The following is a 19928-nucleotide window of genomic DNA, read 5'->3' on the forward strand; positions in this document are numbered from 1 at the left end:
GCACCCCGTCTTGCAGAAGCAGCCCTGTTCCAAATGGCTGCCCGTGTCTCTCAGTGGGCCCATGTGGTTTTTTCAACACCCTGAGCGTGCTGGAGCCCGCTCTGGGCTTTGGTTTGGAAATGTGGTGGTGGTGGACACTTTTAAACAGGGAGGAGCAGGCTTTCCTCTTAGTTCAGCGTAGCAACTAAGATACACCTGCATCCCCAAATCTCGAGGGTACCTGAGGAAAAAGGGTGAGGAGCAGAGAACAGAACCCCTGGCAACACAGCCAGTGCAGAGTTACTGAGAGGTTAAAGAAAAAGTTCTGCTGAAACGCTATTGACACCTTGCCCAAAAGGTTTGGTGAGGTCATGGGACTTTCGGTGTTTTTCTTTAGTGCCGGTGATAGCAGTGTTGTGATTCAGTCAGTATCACCCATCACTAGAGAGCACAGCGTACTGCAAAAGAGCTCTAAAGAACCAAACCCCCCTATTGCTCCACGCTTTATTGTCATGTCAAACAGGAGACTTTACCAGGTAATGTTTGAGAGAGGACTTTGCCCTCTATTTATAGTATGATTTCATCTCTCTGAGTGTAGGTAAACACCAGGAGAAGCAGAACAGCAGTGTAGTTACAGCACTCCACCTGGAGCTGGGATGTCTTTAAGACTTTCATGGCTAAGTTTTTAAATGTATAAAAGTGTTTCCCTGTGTGTGTGCCTTATGCAAACCACTTCTTTCAGCACTGTGCAGTACAACCCCCCTTGTCTAACCTTTAAGCTTCGCACAAGAGGTTTACTCATCTGTAAAATGAACATGACAAAACTTATCTTCCAACTCATGCCAAGGACTGGCTGTGTTTACATCTGTACATGCTGGAAGAAAATTGCCTCGAAGGTACAATATAATAAAAGGTAAATTAACCTCTGTACTATCACTGCTTGCCATGACTTTCTTCTATTCACAAGTTCTGATATGTCAATTCTTGTATTTACCACTTTAAATCAATAATAGTTCCTCTCCTGAAACCAGGCTGAATTTTGCACATACAGGTAACCTTGTGAGTTGCCTCTAGCTTAAAATAAAATACCCAAATGTCATCATAGGAGTCATATCTGTCACAAAGATAGCACACCAGGGCTGCCACTGCATTTCCTGATACAATAATAGTAAGCATCACCGAGCTGCTCTCAAATTACACCCCACTTCCCCTTTTTTTAACAATAATGTTAAAAAGTGGAGATGCCTTAAAATTGAAAACTGCAGCATCTATTATTAGCTGTGATGTAATACCGTCAATGTAGTTTTCAGAGAGACAGCAAAACAACATCTTTTTTATACTTTGGAACTGTAACATCAATTAAGAACTGCTGAATTAAGCTAAAAGACTCTTACATTAAAAAAAAAAAAAAACAAAAAACCACAACAACAAAAAAAACAACAACCCAAGTGTTTCTGTCCTTAATGAAATATTTAATACATTTTAAAAAGTGAACTTCCTTTCAGCTTTCCTCTGAGGTATGATGGATACAGGACCAAAAAAGGATTGACAAGCATGACGATTCAGGCTCACTTTTCTTGCGGTCAGCTGCCACAGCAGACATACCTTCCTCAATCGAAAGAAGGCTGTGAAGGCTGCTCTCTTCTGCTGCCAGAGGTATTGTTGCGCTAGGAAATTTCCACTGCACGTGGCCACACACGTGACGCTGCATTTTGCAGCTGCTTTCATAGCTAAACTAGGGAATATTTAATAGCTCCAGTGTATGAATTATTAAATTAACTCTTTCCTTGTAGTTGCATCCTTGAAACAGCCTATTACCGTTGCATCACCTGGCAAATAACAATGCATATTTATTGTACTCAGATTATTTGGGGAATTAAGGCCCTTAGGAATTTGCTGTACTCCAATATACTGCAAACTGCTTATTTCAGCTACTGTCTTAATGTATCTTATTTTTAATGAGTAATTTGTCTTACAGAGACAAAATAAGTACTAGATGTAATTTGTTTTACAGGGTCTCCCTCAGAGACTCTTCAGATCTCTGGAGTCCACTATGTAGTATTTTATTGTTTTGTCTCAAGCCTATCACAGAACGTCAGTGACCTTAATATATGGCAGGTGTCTTTAATAATTTCTTTTTGGAAGGATTTTTGTATGCATAAATCAGGCTTCTCTGCACAGGAACTAAAACCGTAACTTCTTATGTACTATTTTTCTCACTCAGCTCTCACTGTGAATTAGAGTTGTTGATCCCATTGTTGTTGTCATCAGCACAGGGTGCCCAGAGCAGCTGTGGCCGCCCCATCCCTGGCAGCGTCCAAGGCCAGGTTGGATGGAGCTCTGAGCAACCTGGGATAGTGGCAGGTGTCCCTTGCCCAAGGCAGGGGATTGGAATGAGATGGGCTTTAAGGTCCCTTCCAACCCAAACCAGTCTGGGGTTCTGTGATGAGATTTTTGGATGAAAATTTGCCTGCTGCTTCTGAACAGTTTCCGTACAAAAGCAGCTATTCCTGCAGCTGGATGGTGATGAACATTTTAGCACCTGATGGGCTCAAACACGGACTTGAGCTTTGGCATCTGAGTGTCTCTGGGGGTTTTACATTCTGGTAACATCCAGGAAGGTTTAATTACGCGACGGCCTTTCACAAACCCCCATTTACTCGGGGACTGATGTTTGTTAGGGACTTGTTTCCTGACGATGGGGCAGGCCCAGGCCGCAGAGGCGTGAGACCAGAACGTCCCCAAACAGCAGGGCCAGGGCTGAGGTGGCTGGGCGGGGTTCGCGGCTTTCCCGCCGGGACTGCGGAACGTTCCAGCCCCTCGGCGGAGCGCCGGCCTCGCCACGCTCCCCGGCCCGGCCACAACATGGCCGGCGACGGCCCCGGCAGCCCCGCCCCGGGCGGCGGCCGGAACGGGCGGGGCGATGGCGGCGCCCGGCGGGGACGGCCGGGGCTGAGGGGAGCGGCGGTCGCGCTCCCGCCGGCAGGTGAGCCCGGGGCGCGGGGCGGGTCGTGGGTGTCCGAACCCTCCTCGACATCTCCTCTGCACGCCCACAGCCCCTCTACATAATCCCTTCCCCTTCCTCCACAGCCCCTGCCTGTCCCACATACGCCTCCTTATAGACACCATACACACCCCACAGGCATGCACACACCCCCGCTCCTTCCCCACGCACAGACAGCCCCCGCACATCCCCACACATCCCACCCCACACCTGCACACAGACATACCACCCCACGCGTAGAAACACACCCCCCGCCACCACCCCAAACGCGCCCCACACCCACGCAGCCCTGTGTCTCTTTCAGTCTTGGGCTCCTTCTGCTCCCTGACACTCTGGGGATGTCGCAGCAGGCCCTCCTGGCCTCCTCTGATGGCACAGCCGAACTGGATATTCCAGTAGTAAACTTAATAACGAAGCACGGTTACGTTTTGTGCTGTTAGAAGGAAATAGAGGTTGCTGGCTCAGGTTCCGGAGGCACAGCTTCACCCACGTTTTGCGGTGTGGAAAGTCTGCCATCAGCACCACTGGCTTCTTACAGGGGCAGTGATGCCAGCCAGGCTGCTTTTGGAGCTCAGTTCATCAGTTCGTACTGCAAGAGGTCTCATCTGGGGGTTAGGCTGCCGCCAGGCTTCCCTGCTGCTCGTGGGAGCAGTGTGGGCAGGAAAGGCAGTGCTTTGGAGAAGTGGCAGGCCTGCAGTGCCTGTGTCACATACCTGCTGTCTCTTGGGTAGGAGCTCTGGTGTTTTGTGAAGGATTTGAATTACTACAGATATGTAGGCTATGGCTGTGTTATGCAGTTCTTTGATGTTTTGTGAATCTAGCGGTCTCAGCTGGCCAGAAGTTTGAATGTGTAGCTATCTTGTGCAGTCTCATCAAGTTATCTAGAATACTTATTTGCAGATCAGAGGATTCCTCTAGAAAATTACCTTGTATTAAAATTCCGTATTTTTTTGTGCGTTCTTGTTTGTGGGTTTTGGCGATCAATGTGTACAAAATTGGAAGATTTTGTTTACAGGCCACTTAAACATCATCTGAGATTGATCAAACTCTGCAGAAACCGAGGAGGAATTTTCAGTCTGTATTGTAGTTGTATTACTATCCCTTCAATCCTTCTGTAGCAGGAGGGATCTGTGAGACACCGAGCTCCCTAAACAGGAAAAGAATTGCACTCTTCTGATTTTTCTTTTGATTTCTGGTAGAACCTGTCTCCAGTGTTTAGCTCTGGCTTAATTTCAGCCCACCTTCCTGTGTGTGAATTGATCAAGGAGTCAGAGAAGTGGTATAATGCTAGGTTTGAATTTTGGTGAACCTCATGGGGTAGCTTGGAGATGTGAAGAGCGTTGGTTTAAAGTTTCTTGGAACGTTCACATTGTGGTTGGTTAATACCGTTGTAGCCTTTAATGCATTTCCTTTTGAAGGGACAATTGTATTGCAAGCAGACTAATCCCTGAATTTTTAAAACCACAACAAGGTGGTGTGTGGTATTAGTGAGTCACTGATGGTGAGTCACAGATTGTCATTTACTTTTGTTCTGGTAATATCTTGAAGGCCCAGAGGAAGATCATGACCTTGTAGAATTAGGGGTTGTATAAAAGCACACATTAGAAAACAGACCCTTTGTATGCTCTTTTCTGTCTAAGCTTGATTTTAGATTGCATTACCAACATGAATAAAAATATGTGTGTCTTAAACTTTCTGAAATCGAAGTTTATTAGTAAACATTTCAGCCTTTTAGGATTTGACAGGATAAATAGTCAACGTGGGATTGTGTGGGTTATACCTTCCAGAAAGAAACAATAGGGGCCTGAGCTTGGTGGCAAATCTACATCTCCATATCTTGTCCTGGAAAATGAAGTCCCCTTGTTTTCCAGCCCAACATGTTACTTGCAGAAATTGCATTGCATTGTTAATTCATTAAATTGAATTAACATTCATTACTTACGTTACTACGTTTAGTAAAGGTGATTTTATATTTTAATTTACTTTCCAATGGAAAATTGTATGTAGAATGGGCAGTAGATGGTGTTGCTTGTGGATGTGTGATAACCCAGCCCACTCCCACTCCTTTGCATGGTGAGTTTTGTTCTTGGGAAAGTGATGTGAGTAATAATAACAAATGTAGGGAAAATAACAAAAATATAGGGAGAACCACCCCCTACCCCACCCCCATTTGATCAGTGAGGCAGTGGGATGGGATGCCCGGAGAAGCTGTGCTGTCTGTGTCTTTGGGGCTTTTCGAAACATAAATGAGTAAAGCTCTGAGCAAACTGTCCAGACCTCGTAGCTAACCTTGCACTGAGCAGGAGGCTGCTCCAAGGGACCTGCTGAGGTCCCTTCCTGCCAGAATGGTCGAGTGATCCTAACAAGAGGCTGACCTGGGCAAGTGAGAGATCTAATGCAGAAAGTGACATCTGGTGTCAGGAGCTGAAATGCAGTTTGTAAGCACTCTTCTAACAACCTGACGTTTGGGGAAATCCTTCTCCAAGGGTTTAATGATATCAGTTGCCAGGTCAGTCATTTTAGTTCCCTGCCCTGAGGTACTGCAAATGTTGATTGTTGATAAAGCATGTAAGGGATTGTAAAGGGAAAAGCCCATGTAAGGGTTTTCTCTTGGAATCATGGGTTTTTATTCTACAGGCACCACATGATCCAGATGAACTTTCCTGCTTCAAAACAAAGCAAAAATATATGTTCATAAGTTGGAAATAACACAATGTCTGTTCACCACTCTTGGTTCTTTAATCATTGCCCAATGTAGGATAGGGGGTTCTGTTAGTAGTATTTAAGGGAAGACAGATGTTGTGTGCCTATTTGTAAAAGGTGGGGGGTGTGAATGGTCCTGTAACCAGTGTCCTTGTGTCCAGCTGTCCAGCTGAGAAATGCAGGGTTTCAGTCTGAGCCTAGGTGTTATTTTCCTTGGGTTTTAAACTCATATGCTTATGTGAAAGTGTTTTCTCAGTGCCGCTTTTCTGCTTTTACTTCCCTGTATCCTCCCCTGTTTTCAACTTTGAACTTTTCTGTATGAACAGGTTGATTCCGCTTTAGGATAATGGCAGGGAAAGTAAAGTGGGTAACTGACATAGAAAAATCTGTTCTAATAAATAACTTCGAAAAAAGAGGATGGATTCAGGTGGCAGAAAATGAAGACTGGAATTTTTATTGGTAAGTACACTACAATTATCGATTTCTTTTATCAGTGTTATGGAGGCTTGCCCTGTTACCAGAGTCCAGACTGCTGTAATAAACTACTTTCCTTCTCGTCATGATAATGATTTATATTGAGGCTAATTATTCAACATTTCAATACTGAGAGTGAATGTGAAATTAGAACAAGATTGTGGGAAAAGGAGGAGAGTAAATAATCTTCTCATTTGGTGTTTGTCTAGTGTAAGACCATGAAATGCAGTCATAGAATGCAGTAATCCATTAAACTGGCAGAAACAGTAATCTTTAAATAAACCAAGGAATTTGTGATGTTCCTTTCAAATATATCAGAATGGCAGTTTGTGCTGCCAAATGCACCCTTTGCGAACCACTCATTTAAATGGGCTGGAATCTAGTAATCTGCTCATGCTTTTGGAATGCAGTTGGGAGAGTGGGGAAACACTCATGGAAATGGCAGTGTGACTGGTTGTATTGTTTCGGGTTATTTTTTTTTCTTCCTGAAATGATAATGTAGTAAATTGGTGGCATTCAGGAAATATTCTTGAATTTTCACATTGAGACATCTATTATGGAAAATTCTTTGCATCTGTGTCCCTGCTCTTCTGTGCAAAATTTTGTTGATAACTGGTTTGATGACTCTGTCACTGCAGCACTTTCAGCTGGTATATAACTAAACATCACAGGTGTTTTTAACAAGACCTCTTAACCAGTTTTCAAGTCATATGTTCCCATTCCTTTGTAATCCAAGTAGCAAGGCAGTCAGTAGGAGGTTGGATTTGTGGCTTTTTTTAAGAGGAAAGGTAAGTTTCAAGATTGTGAAGTGACAGATTTAGAAAGAAGATTCTGTAGTGTTTGATTGCACTTCAGTCATTTTTAGGCCCTGCTTGGGACTGATCTATCAACAAGCCAGAGTCCAGTAGGACCCATTTGTCATCTTTCTGTCCTCACTTCCTGCACCAGTTTCAGTGGTGGCAGAGGGACTGAATAAACCTTCAGCAGGATTTCATTTGCTTTGGTAATAGAACTTCAGGATAAGTTGGGTTGTCACTGCAGCAAAATATTAAATATAAAGAGAAATGAGAGAGAGAAAAGATGAAGAAATTGGAGTGAAAAGGTCTCTAACTTGTCATTCTGAAGTGTGTTACTTGAGAGAAATCATTTGGTGGCTGTCTTTGGTTTCAGGATGAGCGTCCAAACAATCAGAAACGTGTTCAGTGTGGAAACCGGCTACCGCCTCTCTGATGACCAAATTGTCAATCATTTCCCAAACCACTATGAACTGACCAGAAAAGATTTGATGGTAAAGAATATCAAGAGATACAGAAAAGAACTTGAGAAAGAAGGAAGTCCTCTTGCAGAAAAGGATGAAAATGGGAAATATATTTATTTGGGTATGTTGTTCTTATTATCAGCCTTCGGATTTTTTCTTAGGGAGTCAATAACTGGAATTGAACCAGCTTTTTTTGTGCATGAAGTACTGAACCCCTGGAGTATTATGACATTAAAGTGGCTCCTTGAAGTGCTCTATTCCTCTTTTGGGTTTCATTGATTTGGGGTTTTGCAAAATTATTTTGGAGAGGGAAAATTGTGGGTTTAAGATACTTTGCAATTAGGTCAGTCGTGAAACCAAAGGGCTCTGCTACTTCATATGAGAGATTGTTGCAGTTTGTTTAATTCAAAAGTGAAAAACCATTATGTGAAAATCTTACACTGGAGCAAAAACTAAAACTTTTTGCAGAAAGGCTCTAGATGGAACTGCATGAACAAACACTTCAGAGGGGAAATTTGGGAAGAGTTGGGGAACTAATAATGACTGCTAGAAAATAAAATAAAAAGACAAAACCAGACAAAAAAAAATATCCAAGAAACCCAAATCCCGAAACTAAACCAAGAATAGATCAGGAATGAGGAAGGCAGAGTTGGTTAGGAGGTCAGAAAGCATTGAAGTGAGACAGAGTGGGCTATGTGGAGTTGAATTACATCTTGGAAAAGTGAAGTGAAAACACTTCACCCATGTAAGAAGGCAGTTCTTTAAGGATGGAAGTGAAGATAATTTAATAGAAAAAAAGTGACAAATGTTTTTCTTTAGGTTTCAGTAATCATCATAAAACTGAGTGTGGGGGCAAAGAAAAATAATAGTTCTGAATAAGATATAATAAATAAGAATAATGGGGGTTACATGGAAATAAAAATTACACAGCCAAAGGTGATTTTTGCCTGCACAGAGCATGATAAAGTATGGTGAAAGTTGATACAGGAAATTGAGAAATTTTAATTGTTTAGTTGGAACGGTATCTACTACTCTTAATTGCCCAGCATATAAATGGAAGAAGAAAATCTATTCACGTGAATTAGAGTCTATTACTATGAAGTTAGCATCGTGCAACATTTTTGCAATTGTTTGAGTAAAAACTCAAATGTAAATGAGATAAAAAGCAACATGAGTCTTAATGAAGGTGAATCATGCCAAAGTGGAAAACTGAAAATACAGAACTTTTCTTTTTCAGTCTTTATGTGTCAATAGCCTTATGAGATAGTGTCTTTAATTGTGCACCTTTTGTTTTTCTCCCCTTAATTCAGATTTTGTTCCTGTGACTTTTATGCTTCCTGCCGATTATAATCTCTTTGTTGAAGAATTCAGAAAGAATCCCTCCAGCACTTGGATTATGAAACCTTGTGGCAAGGCCCAAGGAAAAGGAATATTTCTAATCAATAAACTCTCCCAAATAAAAAAGTGGTCTCGAGACAGCAAAACATCTTCGTAAGTTCTTAAAACCTACCCCTTTATTTTACTTTTTGTAATTAGGTGAACTACATCAGCATGCTGATCGTCTGGTGCATGGGAAAACTATTCCATTATTACTATTGCTTTTTCATTTTATAGTTACATTTGCATTTAATCTCAGCTGTTATCTGGCTTCCTCCTTCAACAGATTATAATACCACTTGTTTTGGTAGGAGGTAATCAGAACTGTTCAATTAATATTCTTTATAAAATTGCCTTCAGTGTTGTTGGGGAAAAACTTGCACAGAAAGAAATTGTTCTTCTTCACAGTATTAAATAACAGGGGGCAAGAGAAAAATTTTCCCCTCAGCAATTTCAATAATATTTTAATATATATTAAATCACTTTTTAAATTAGTACAGAGGAAGAATGCATTTCTATGAAATAAATGTATATTCCATTTGGAACACAAAATAATACATGTCATGTTGATGATCTCCTTCCAAATGGATGAAAAGAAATAGGTTAGCAATTTTATGTTTTTCTCTGAGTAGAAGTTTTGATCACACGACTAATGTTTTTTTCCTGTGATCAAGTGACTGGCTGAATATCATTTGAGTATTTTTCCCCGTTTGATTTGGAATCTGAAGAATGCCACAATCTGAAAGTTATATTAACTTTTCACAGTGGTTTGCAATTGCACACCAAGCAGAAATTGCAAATATTCCAGTAATACAAGACTTTGAATAACGAAGGTAATGCACTACATTCTTTTTGCTTGTCTGGACCTTGCCAAGCTCTAAATTCTCTTAAAGGGAAAAAGGCTGGTTTGTAGAGCTGCATTCTGAATGGCTTGGTCAGCTACTGTGTGAATTTAAATGGGTAATTGGTCTTGGTTATCTCTATAGGACTTTCAGCTTTTTTTTTTTGTATATAAGGCCTGATGCTGAGAGTGTATTATGAACCACCACAACTTTATAGGTTGTCTTGGCACAAGATGCAGGATTTCAGTTAACTCAAAATTTACATAACAGTTCTAAAGAAGTAAAAGACTTCAGGGCTTGTGTTGTTGCAAATACATTGTGAGACATGGTTTATGTCTTTCAGGTTTGTGTCTCAGTCTTCCAAAGAAGCCTATGTGATTTCACTCTACATCAACAATCCCTTACTAATTGGTGGAAAGAAATTTGACCTTCGTCTCTATGTTTTGGTGTCTACCTATCGTCCACTGAGATGTTACATGTAAGGTTGCATGTCTTTGTGTTTTGTTTAGAGATAATGTCCAGTGTAGTCAAAATCATGTTGTGCATGTTGCACAAAGAAGTGTAAGCTGTCAGTGGTATCCTAGGATGCTCACTTCCTTCTTTCTTATAGGGATTTAACACGTTTTAATAACTTTTTGCATTTAAGGTATAAGCTTGGATTTTGCCGGTTTTGCACAGTGAAATACACACCAAGTACAAGTGAACTGGATAACATGTTTGTGCATCTTACAAACGTTGCCATTCAGAAACATGGGGTAAGTGTGCTGATTTCTTAGATACTCTTTTGTAGCAAGACTGATTTTCTTAAATTGTCCCAAAAACTTGGGACCTAAAGATTTTGTCATACTCTTCATCATCTTGCAATTAAAATACTTCACCGTGGACTTATAAATAAAAACATTTTAGAATTTAGACATTTTAGAAAACCACAACCCAAAAGTCAAGAAAATGAGTTGCAGCTCTGTAATAGAATGTGATATTTTCAGTATTGACTCACAGCAGTTGAGAGCAGGGGTTTCCTTTCATTTAAAAGCCAGTATGCTCACTTATGAATTGAACAATGAAATTAATAAGCTTAGATCATGTGGATATGTGCTTTATAATAGTGGTTTAATATCGCCTTTCTCATCTCCCCTTCCCTCTCTCTCTGGCATGCAGTTAATTTAATTTCTTATTTCCAGCACTTACTCATCGCAGGACTTTACAACAACTTCCAATGTTCCCCCAACCTCCTGCCCCTGCCTTCCTTCTGTAGGAAACAAAGGGAATGTGCAGTTGCAAACTTGAGATAAATAAATGCTGCCAGGCCATCTGGTGGCTTCCTCTTGCATGGACAAAGCTGGAGCACTGCCTGCAGAGCAGTTCTGTCCTGTAATTCGCCTTTGATATTCATGTGGAAACGTGAGAGCTTTGGCAGCCCTTCCTTATGTCCAAGTAGGCTGAAATTCAGCAGTGGGGAGGGTAGGTTAGTGGGGCAGAGGTGACATAGATGGGCATAAAGTGTCACTTCCCCAGCCTTGTTCCTTCAGGGAATGACTTGATAATGATTGTCCCTTTGGTGTTTTTAGCGGATGTCTGTGATTTGCACACCATGCCTCTGGTACGGTCATTAGAACTCTATTGTTGCACTTCCTAATGCCAGAAGCTTTGTTTTAATGGTATGGAAAATAATACGTATGGACACACACACACATGCTCCTGATTATATTAATGTAGGTATACACAAGCACTCATACACAAGATCTGTACAATATCTCTTAAATTGAAGGAGATTTTCTGCTACTGTTCCATAACAAGTGCAGCATAGCAGAACTGTTTTTGTCTGGATATTGCTGTAACAACAATGGGTATGATAATGTTGGTAGTTCTAAACCAGGGTAATGGGTCAAATACACAATTTTTCGGTACGACAATAATTTTATTGCTCAGGTGCTGATTTGTGAAGTGCTTCAAACATGTTTTGGTTTGACAGGGCACATTGAGAATTACTTATGTAGAAAGCAGGTCTCATACAACTTAGAGAAAAGATCCTGGTGTTGTTGCCAGTAGCAGGGAAGATGTGAGGCACATGGTACGTTGCCTTGCCTTGATATTCTGCACCCTTCCATCTTCTCTACCAGTTAAAGAATGGCCTTCACAGAACGGCCTTCGAGATTTTTCCCAAATAAGAGATGTGACCGTGGTGGTGAGGTCACTTAGAATAAAGGACAACAGAAATGGATATAGCAGTAGCAGCCTAAGAATGTGGAATTATTACTAGAATATTTGAAAAGCTTTTTATAAATTGTAAACCACTGATACCTGTTCAGTTTAGCAAAAAGGTAGAAGAGAAGTCTAATGTTAAGCTATTCTGTTTTAAATGTACCTGTAATTGTGGAGGCATTTAGACTGTACAGTTTTAGTCTTCTAAAACTGTACCTAATTTGAGCTGTCAGAAATTTATAAAAATTATGATGAGGTGCTGGAAAATGCATGTGTAATACAAACTAAACAATGATAATTCTTATGCATAATTGTTTTCACGTTGTTTTAATGTATTCAGTTAAACAACTGTCACTATGTAAAGCTCTACCCAGTTGCAATCTGTTTTGATTTGTGTACTTCTTCTGAAGGGCAAAGAGGGCTGAAACTTTGATCTCTGCTCCCTTGCTGGAATCTGGTCCCAAGACATTTTTCTTCCATGGAGCAAATCCTGAGAACCGTGTTTCAGGTCTTTATTTGTACAGTCCAGTTTTCCAAATTTACTCATGGGGGAGCTGTGGGAGAAAGCCTAATAATAAGACAGATGCTCCTCTGACTGTGTTCTAGAGGATGACAGAATTTGTTCTTCTGGGAACCTTCTTCTGCTCTATGCATTCTGTGTTTTGTAGTTTAGCAGGCATACAATCATTAGTTCTCAGAAATGCTTTGAGGAGAACACTTGATAAAGGGACAAAGCATTTGTCCTGAGAGTTCCTTGAGGGCTGAACATGTGCCTTTCCATCAGTATGAACAACCCTCGCTTTGCTCTTGTCTTTCCATTTAAAGAGAAATAATGCAGAGCCTTGATAACCTCTGAAAAGACAACATAAGGTAACTTCCTGTTTCCCCCTGTTCAGTTTCAGTAACACTTAGTGGGGTTTTGTACTGAATTACTTGAAAAATTTAACTTTTTATAACAATTTAAGTGTCTTTTCACTGTGTTCTTAAATGTAGCTGTTATCAGTAGCACTATTAAAAAGATACCATGGAACAGACAAGTTGTACTTCAAATAAATAAATAAACAAACACTTTCAAGTGCTGCATTTTACAACTGCCACATTCAGTGAAATTCTGCCGTTGTTCATTAATTGCTTTTTCCTTATCCCCAGAGGAGCAAAACATTCAGTTCTTTCCTTCCACATTTTAAAACATAGATTTCCAAATCATAACTCGTACTTGACTATAAAACTGTCAAAGTACCTGTTCTTTTTCTCATAAGAAAGATTTATTACTTGATTTGTAATGTGTTATACAAGCATATTAGAGCTATAATTAAAGCAGTTGTTTATGTAGAGGGCAGTTCAAAGCTGAGGTCTTCATAAAGCTGCAAGAGCAATTAGGCAGGTTTGTTTTTAGAGCAGCACTTGTAAGTATAAGGGGACTTTTTGTGGGGATGAAAAAAACCTGCTGAACAACTTCACAATCTTAGACTGAGTGAACTTCTTAACTCTTCAGGATGATTACAACCACATCCATGGAGGCAAGTGGACAGTGAGTAACTTACGCCTGTATTTGGAGAGCACCCGTGGAAAGGAAGTCACCAACAAATTATTTGATGAAATCCACTGGATAATTGTGCAGTCCCTGAAGGCTGTGGCGGTGAGTGCTGTTCCTGGAGTGCTGCCAGTGATAGCAGTCCAGTTGTAGGCTTCCCATAACCATGGAAGTGAGCTTGCCATTCAAACCCCTACATCTGTTTTCTGCTCTTTGAGTGATGGTGTATGCTGATTTCTGCAGCTCTCTTATCTCTTGTTTTCTTGATATTTCTTGAGATGAGGGAACTGAATCTTGGGTGGGTGAGTGGGTTGAAGCTGTCTGTGGTTATTTGAAGGAGTGAATAAATCTCTTTCCTTGAGGGATTTGTGAACTATTTAATATGACTTGATACTGCCCTTGTGAATAGTATTAAGTTCTGCCAAAATGTGTGACGTCATTCCAGCAATAACAAATGTGTCAAAGAAAAAAGAAATCTCTGGGGGACAATTGATCAAAGGAAACCTAAGGCTATTAGTTCATCTGAGTTACATAATGTACTTTCACCACTTTTATACACAAGTCACAGAGTTATCATGAATTTATTAAAAAAGAAGAAAAAAGCAACAGCAGCCAGTTCTCTTCTTGAGGGACTTTCTAGTGTTTGGGTAATATTCTATGATCACATTACAGGGCAGGTATCACTCTGGGAGTCAGCTGGGGTAACTGAGGAGCTCACTGATACCAAGGACTCTCCTGGTCCCAAGTACATTGTCTTGTCATCTCTTTTGGGTTGATCCTGGCACCATTTCAAGCTGAATCAGCTCACTTGTGCACTGACAATTACTACCTTGCTTTATTGATGGCTTGGTGTTCTGCCAGGGGAATAAGCTGAGTCACGGAAGGAGCCGATGAACACCAGAATCAGCACGAGAAACAGGGACAAGGTCATGCAGCTAGGATCAGTGGGAGCTGGGGAAGCATGGCTTAACCTGGCCTCTGCTGTGCAGTCATATCCGAAGGTACTTGGGAGAAGAAAAGGGATATAATCAAATGTTAGCAGAACCTAAGTGGAGGAAAAGGGGTGAGAATGAGCTTGAAATTTGTTGTTCTTTTGTCCTTCTGACAATGGCACATGTAATTAGATTCTTGTTCCTCCTTCCCCCTTTCAGTCCCTGAAGAAATGAAAAGTTTCATTATTAGTAATGGGGTAAACATCTCAGAAACCTTCACAAATGTTTCTCTGAAAGATCTAATGAGGCTCACATAGAAGAAAGTATTATACCATTCATACTGCAAATTTTTCAGCAGATGCTGGGAAGCTCCTGGTTCTCTAGAGGATGTGCATCTAAGCACAGCTTCATTCTTGGTCTCTCTTGGCTTTGGGGTTATAGTTACCCTGAGTAATAATAATTTTGAAATATGGTTTTTAATTGTTTGACCTAAAATTTCTGCATAGTTACAGCAGCAGAATAAAAGAAATGTCTTTGAATTGCTTTTCTAAATTTTAAAGAATTCACAATTATATGGAGCTGTAAATTTTCAAACTTTGTTTTCTCCTGATGCATGCAGGCTTTAAATATAGTTATTACTTTTGCAAAGTATAAAAACACTTATTTTCACTCCGGAAGCATAATGGGGAATTAACATAACTTGATACTTGGCATCAATGCAATCATTAGTACTGAAATACTTGCATACAGCCTCAAAAAAAGTGGCAGGGCTTAATCTACTAGTTTGCAAGCTTATATTTGAGTTACAACACTGAAAAATGTTGTAGAAGATTCATAATGACATCACATGTGATTTCTAGCAAAGAAAGTGTATAATTGGGTTACTTACTGAAGAATAGATTTTAATACATATTACTGTCTTTTCTTTTTCCCCAGCCTGTAATGAATAATGATAAACACTGCTTTGAGTGTTATGGATATGACATTATCATTGATGACAAGCTTAAACCCTGGCTAATTGAGGTAAAGTTTTATAAAATAGAGAAAAAACTTCCTTCTTATTTCACAGATTGAAACTAAGTAGATTTCATTGTAGTCTTTCCCCTTTTTAAACAATATTTTTATCAGATCAGTGGATTAAGAAAAACATTGGAAAGTGAGATAGGTCATATGATGACCAAGCTAGCATGTGCTTTTCTTTCCTTTTTGTTTTTTTGTTGTTGTTGTTGTTGTTGTTGTTGTTGTTGTTGTTGGTTTTTTTTTTTTGGTGTTTCTATTTGTTTGTGACTTTCTGTTTTGGTTTCTAAATCCAGTGTATCCATACAACTGCAGAGACAGTCTGAATGTTAGCAGCCCTGTTAAATACTGGATCAGTACCTGGAAAAATGGGCATTGACTTGGTGGAGCATGACATCAAATCTAATTTTTAAATGCTGTCATGGCCTTAATATTGGTTGAGAGGAAACAAAAGTGGCATACAAAGGATAATTAGGATATTTGGAAAGCTTTTTTATTTTTTACATAAATCTTTCTTCGGTGTATTAACTTTAGTTCTGTATGTTCAGTATAAATTTTATCCATCTCTCTTCCTTCTTAATCTCATTTGAAGTGAACTTCATTTAAAAAAAGTCATCTGTTCATTGTTCTGATACTACTTCTCCAAAATAAATGTGGAACAAAGACATGTTAAATGAATTGCCAGTTTAATTAAAACAAGATACAATGTAGTGCTTTGAATAGAGAGCACTCTCCAGCTCACAGTGTAACAGGGGAGAACTCAGATAAGAACTTAGAGAAAAGTTGTTTACCCAGAAGAGCCGCAGATTTCTGTATGTAACAGCGTTTCATGTAAATTGGGAAAATTTTAAGCACTCAGATGTTTGGGGTTTGCAAACTATGTAAACAGAAAATGAAACAATAATTCTGTCTTGTCTGTTTCACCCTGGTGAATCTCATCTCAGCAGAAATCTTCAGGCTGACACTGCAGACACTTAACAGAGTGGTACTTTCCTGTCTGTGTAAAAAGAAAAATGCCCAGTGGGGAATTCCTTCCAGTGCCTAAGGAACTGAAAGATGTGCTTTGAGCCACCAGGGCTCAATTTCCCTTATGGTACACACAGACATCACACATGCTTTTTGGAGAATGCTGCAAAAACTGATACTGACTGGGTTTTTCTTTTCCTTTTGTAGGTTAATGCTTCCCCTTCTCTTACTTCCAGCACTGCTAATGATCGCATCTTGAAGTATAATCTTATTAATGACACGCTTAACATTGCTGTGCCTAATGGGGAAATTCCTGACTGCAAATGGAATAAATCTCCTCCAAAAGAGGTTCTGGGCAATTATGAAGTCTTGTAAGTTTTATCAATGTTTCATATAAAGGCCAATGTTTTTCTGCCACCTCACTTTTTTTGATGTGTAATGTAGACCAAAAAGATGAGGTGAGCTTCATTCTGATGTGAAAAATGGGCACAAAGTATCACTTCATTTTTTTTGGAGCTGCATTGGAGGTGGGAGTGCATTAAAGCAGAATTCCCTTGCCTCATATCCAGAGAGAATGTTGTCTGATAATGCCCCTGCTTGCACCTTCTGAGCTTCCAGCAGCTAGAACTGAGGGACAGAAGCAAAGGGAATGTTTGTCTTCTACATGTGCAGAACTTTAATTGTATGGAGACTAATAGTTAAAATAGTTGTTTCTGGTTTAAAAGTTATTTGATCCATACTTTCAGTTCGTAGAAATAATGATTCTTGAGTCCTGTGAATAATGAATGTAGTAATAAATAATAAAAAATTCTGTTTTTTTTTAAATTCCTCAATCCGTATTATGAGGAGAGAAATTAAGGAAACAGATTTTTATATTGGAGTGTCTGCAAGATTTATCTGGGATTGATTGGTTTTATGCAGAAGAACACTAATTTGAATACCATATTGCTGACACAGTTTCTCGTCTTTTTTGAGAAAATGTTTGGATAGATTCTCTAGCACTAGTGGTGTAATTGCTCAGTATGTCAGGAAGGTACTTTATGTACATAGCTGATCCACTAGTTCATACTTACCTTAAATACTTTTTCTCTGTACTAGTAAAATCAGTTAAATAAAAGTGTTCTGAATTAGGATTTAAGATGTAATGAATGTTATACACACGGTAGCCATGAATACCTATGTAACAGTATAACTAAGTATATATTATGATTTTTCTACAAAGTTTTTTAGCGTTATCTTTTGTTAATTACAATTACCTCTCTATAACCAAATTCTGCTTGGGATTTGCACAGCAGCTGAAATGCAGTAAATGCTGAGGTTATCAAAGGCAATAATGGATTTAGATATTTACAGAACCACTCATCACTGTGGTTAAGTGTTACCAAATATGTGTCATCAAATGCATTTTGTTTGATCACATGGCTGTTTAGTTCACCTCATTCTTTCCCTTCTCTCTCTGTGATGCAAGAGTGGAGCTCTAACACTGCAGCTAGCAATCCTCCCTTCGAAACAATAGCTCAGGACTTATTTAAACTGGCAGCAGGCTGATGTTCTGCCTAACCACGTCTTGGTTTGGGAAACCAAGACACCACAGACCTGCAGAAGTACAGGGGGAATTTCACAAGCACGAAATTTCAAACTCAGGAATTTAACTAAAGTTGCCAGATGACTTGTTTCTTTTAAACAGGGGCTGAAGATATTTCAGATGATCTGTATTGTAATATTACAGATTCATAGAATCATAGCTGCATGTCATGCTATGCCTGCATAAAGCTGTGTGTGGAACAGCTTGTATCAAACTCCAGTTCTAGATAATAATCAGAATAGAACGTAGAAATAGAATATACAGGACCCAGTGCTGTTTGTGCAGCAGGAAGAGGCACTGAATGTGTTTTGTTACCTCCAGGTACGATGAGGAGATGGCGCAGAGCGATGGCACTGACCGCGACCTGCGGGGTCGTCCTGGGCAGTCCCCGGGGGTCAAAGGAAGCCGTGCAAGGGATTCAGGAAAGCCTGTCCTGACCACCTGGAAGTGATGACAGAAAAAACAGCTGCACTCTTGGTAGGAAGACATCAAGAATAACTTGAAGTTTTGGAACAGATTCCCGTGTTTTGCTGCACTGCGTGTAGGAAATACTAACCAAGACAAAACAGCCTTTGAAAAGTGAATCAAACACTCAAAACCCAGGAACAGTACTAGACATATACTGACCTGATAATTATTACAACAATACATATAGAGTGTGTATGTATATACAATTAGGTTTATATAATTTGTATGAACTAATTCTCAATAATGATCAAAAACTTTCTTTATAAAGATGGCAACTGTAAGTGCATATTCTGAAAGAAACTCCTTGCTGTTCTGGATAGTATTTATTTCCTCTAGTAGCCTATCCCTTCCTGCCTATAATAAATGAGCTCTGGATTCTATAAAAGGGTGATGGTGGTAAGTATTAATATTTTCACCGTGGTGGTCCAGATTCTTGTAGTAAAAGAAGAGCAGCTAGAAAGAATTAGCAGTATAGGTACTTGAGGCTGTTGCCAGTTAATGCAGCTATTGATTTATAACCAGTGTTAACAAACTGAAAAGCAAGTCTTTGTATGCTGAGGGTTGGGGGTTTTTATTTCTGTTAAGTGTGCTGAGTTGCTAACTCTTTAAAGGCAGGAAGTTTTATGGACTGAGGGAGTGTTTCAATGGTATACTGATGGAATGTTTCACTAGCCATTAATTTTTATTTTGAGTTAGTGCATGTCTGTGGAAAACAGACAACCAGATACTGTGATAAATCTCATTGCTTGAAGCTGATGATAAGTCTTTATTTGCACCAGAATCTCTCAGTCTATTTATGCATGTATATAAGTCAAATATCTGTATATTTTTGTATATTTTATTTAACAAAAATATTGTTGCACATGGCAAACTATTTTTGGTAGCTATGATAAGAGCAGTTGTGATGATTAACTACCAAAACTACAATGCAAAACTTAGGTACCAGAACTAAGAAGCAAGATAAAAATGAGTATTTCAGTCTTCTAACAGCAGAGCATATAAATAAACTAGTGGGATCTGTGATTGGCTATTGCTTCCACTTGACTTTCCAACCAAATATTGGGTTGTTATTTATAAATGGTAGTGTGCGTTGGTTGTGTTTATTCTCCTTCTTGCTCCCTCCTTTTTTTTTTTTTTTTTTTTTCTTTTTTAAATTTTTTTTTAATTTTTTTTGGTGAAGTTTAACTCTCCCAGAAGTTTTTAGCTTCTTGAATGCCTAAACCAGACCACCTGCAACTGCACCATTTCTTCTGCTTTGAAAGGTCCTCCTAGAAGAGGGCAGCAAACTGTGGTCTTTGGGGCAGTTGAACAGTCTGGCAAGAGCAGCTTGTGTTGGGGAGGGGGTGCAAATGTGGGCTGCGCTGAGCAATATCCTTACACAGAATCTGGGGTTTTTCCTTGCAGTAAAGAATGAAATGTGTAGGCTGAGTCACTCCAAGCATAATCTTCATTAATCTTGTAGATTCCACTATAATAAAATCTTAACTGATTCTCTCTTCATCAGACTTGGATCTTCTCACTGGCCTCTACAAAAGCATACTGTAGTTGACTCTTGAAATAATTAAGGCAAAGACAAGATGATAACTA

At 39.6% G+C, this 19928-nt stretch overlaps 1 protein-coding gene across 1 annotated transcript; it reads left to right on the forward strand.

Annotated features, from left to right (window-relative positions):
- Positions 1-2891: 2891 nt before the first annotated feature.
- Positions 2892-19362, forward strand: TTLL1 (TTL family tubulin polyglutamylase complex subunit L1). Its single transcript, XM_066183688.1, has 10 exons — positions 2892-2965; positions 6013-6145; positions 7331-7539; positions 8729-8909; positions 9981-10115; positions 10284-10392; positions 13335-13478; positions 15242-15328; positions 16496-16659; positions 18195-19362. The coding sequence occupies exons 2-10, from the start codon at positions 6033-6035 to the stop codon at positions 18322-18324; spliced, it is 1272 nt and encodes a 423-aa protein (XP_066039785.1). The 5' UTR covers positions 2892-2965; positions 6013-6032; the 3' UTR covers positions 18325-19362.
- Positions 19363-19928: the final 566 nt, after the last annotated feature.

This window comes from Chamaea fasciata, unplaced genomic scaffold, assembly GCF_029207755.1.
Source record: "Chamaea fasciata isolate MVZ Bird 193981 ecotype frontalis unplaced genomic scaffold, bChaFas1.0.hap1 SCAF_5, whole genome shotgun sequence".
NCBI classification, from domain to species: Eukaryota; Metazoa; Chordata; class Aves; order Passeriformes; family Sylviidae; genus Chamaea; species Chamaea fasciata.